Source organism: Aplysia californica, unplaced genomic scaffold, assembly GCF_000002075.1.
Source record: "Aplysia californica isolate F4 #8 unplaced genomic scaffold, AplCal3.0 scaffold00025, whole genome shotgun sequence".
In the NCBI taxonomy this organism is placed as follows: Eukaryota; Metazoa; Mollusca; class Gastropoda; order Aplysiida; family Aplysiidae; genus Aplysia; species Aplysia californica.
Window position 1 is genome coordinate 1,414,213 of NW_004797295.1, and position 1,365 is coordinate 1,415,577.

The following is a 1,365-nucleotide window of genomic DNA, read 5'->3' on the forward strand; positions in this document are numbered from 1 at the left end:
CTCTCTCTCTCTCTCTCTCTCTGACCTATTCACTCACTCTCCGTCTCCCAGCACTCAGCTGTCCCAAAGAGCGGCAATGAGAAGTGACGTCCGCCCTTCCCAGAGCCCGGTCCATCCTTTTATCCTCGAGCCCCGGGTGCCCGTGGTAGTGGTTCCTGTCTGTTGTCCCCTCGCTCAGACCCTCTCCCTGGCCTCATTTCCCACTTGCTCACGGCAGAAAGGAGCACAATTGAATTGGCGGATCGAGTTTCGGGTAGTGAGGGTGGGGTGGTAAGGGTAGTAGTAGTTGATGAGACGCTCGTGTCAAATAAAGCCAGTGGCTGCTGGAGCATGGAGTCGTGTCCTTGGCCTGGCCAGAAAATTTCTTCCGCGTCCTCCAGGGCTTAGGTGCTAAGCCAGATGCTTATAAGCATATAAGTGCAAAGTCTGCCCAAGGTGACTGTAGTATACCTTTGGGATTATATTGTGGAATATATTCCGATGGTTTGTCAAGATCATTATCACCGGATATTGTCGTGTGTGTCTCTCCGCCACCCCCCCCCCCCCCCCTTTTCCCCAATTTCCCCTGCCTTGGCAATCCCTCACGCTTTCCGTCCTACTCGAAGTTGGTTAATTAGAGTACTTCTCCCGGGGGTGCACCACCTCTGGTAATGGAATAACACATGTGAACATGTGCTTTTGCTCTGCAGTCTTGATTACTCGGTGTTTACTTTATATTCTTTCTTTCTTTTCTTTCATTTTTTCCCGATTTCTTTTTGTCCTTTCCCCTAGGCCAATAGATCCGTGCACGAAATAACCAGTTCCAGTAGGGTGTTACGTTCAGTTATCATTGTCTTTGCCTGTTCCTGAAGAGATACAACGTGGGTGGTTGGCGGGTGCTCTGGTGTGGTTTGCTTCTTCTTTCCTGTGAAACATCTATCTTCCTTATCTCCCCTTCTTCTTTTTTATGTGTTTTACTCTCTTGTAACACTTCTAATCTTCTGGCGCTCATATATTACCTTACGCTTTTGCGAGCGCCGTAAAACCTCTACTAAAACTGAACTACAGAAGAGATACAACGGATTTCCTGCGCCTCCTGCCGCTAAACTACCACCACCGTACTGGACTAAATGAAACTGTTTGTGTATGTTTTCAGACCACCACAAGTCTATGCATGACCTGGTGGAGGAGGTGGGCCGTGGATCTCCCCGTGCTGGTCACTCCCCAGGCACTCACAGCCCCCGGGCTGGACACAGCGCCGGCTCACCCTACTCAGCCAGGTAATTCACTACACACTCTGTCATTGCTTTATCTCTTCCCTTACCTCACCATGTCTGTCTGTCTGTCTGTCTGTCTGTCTGTCTGTCTGTCTGTCTGTCTGTCTGT

At 49.8% G+C, this 1,365-nt stretch overlaps 1 protein-coding gene across 1 annotated transcript in view; it reads left to right on the forward strand.

Annotated features, from left to right (window-relative positions):
- Nucleotides 1-1,365, forward strand: part of LOC101851784 — a gene marked incomplete at its 5' end in the record, with an annotated part of 194,265 nt that overhangs the window by 44,259 nt on the left and 148,641 nt on the right. The window contains 1 exon segment of the mRNA XM_005091039.3: nucleotides 1,136-1,259. Within this exon segment, the coding sequence (XP_005091096.2) occupies nucleotides 1,136-1,259 (124 nt within the window).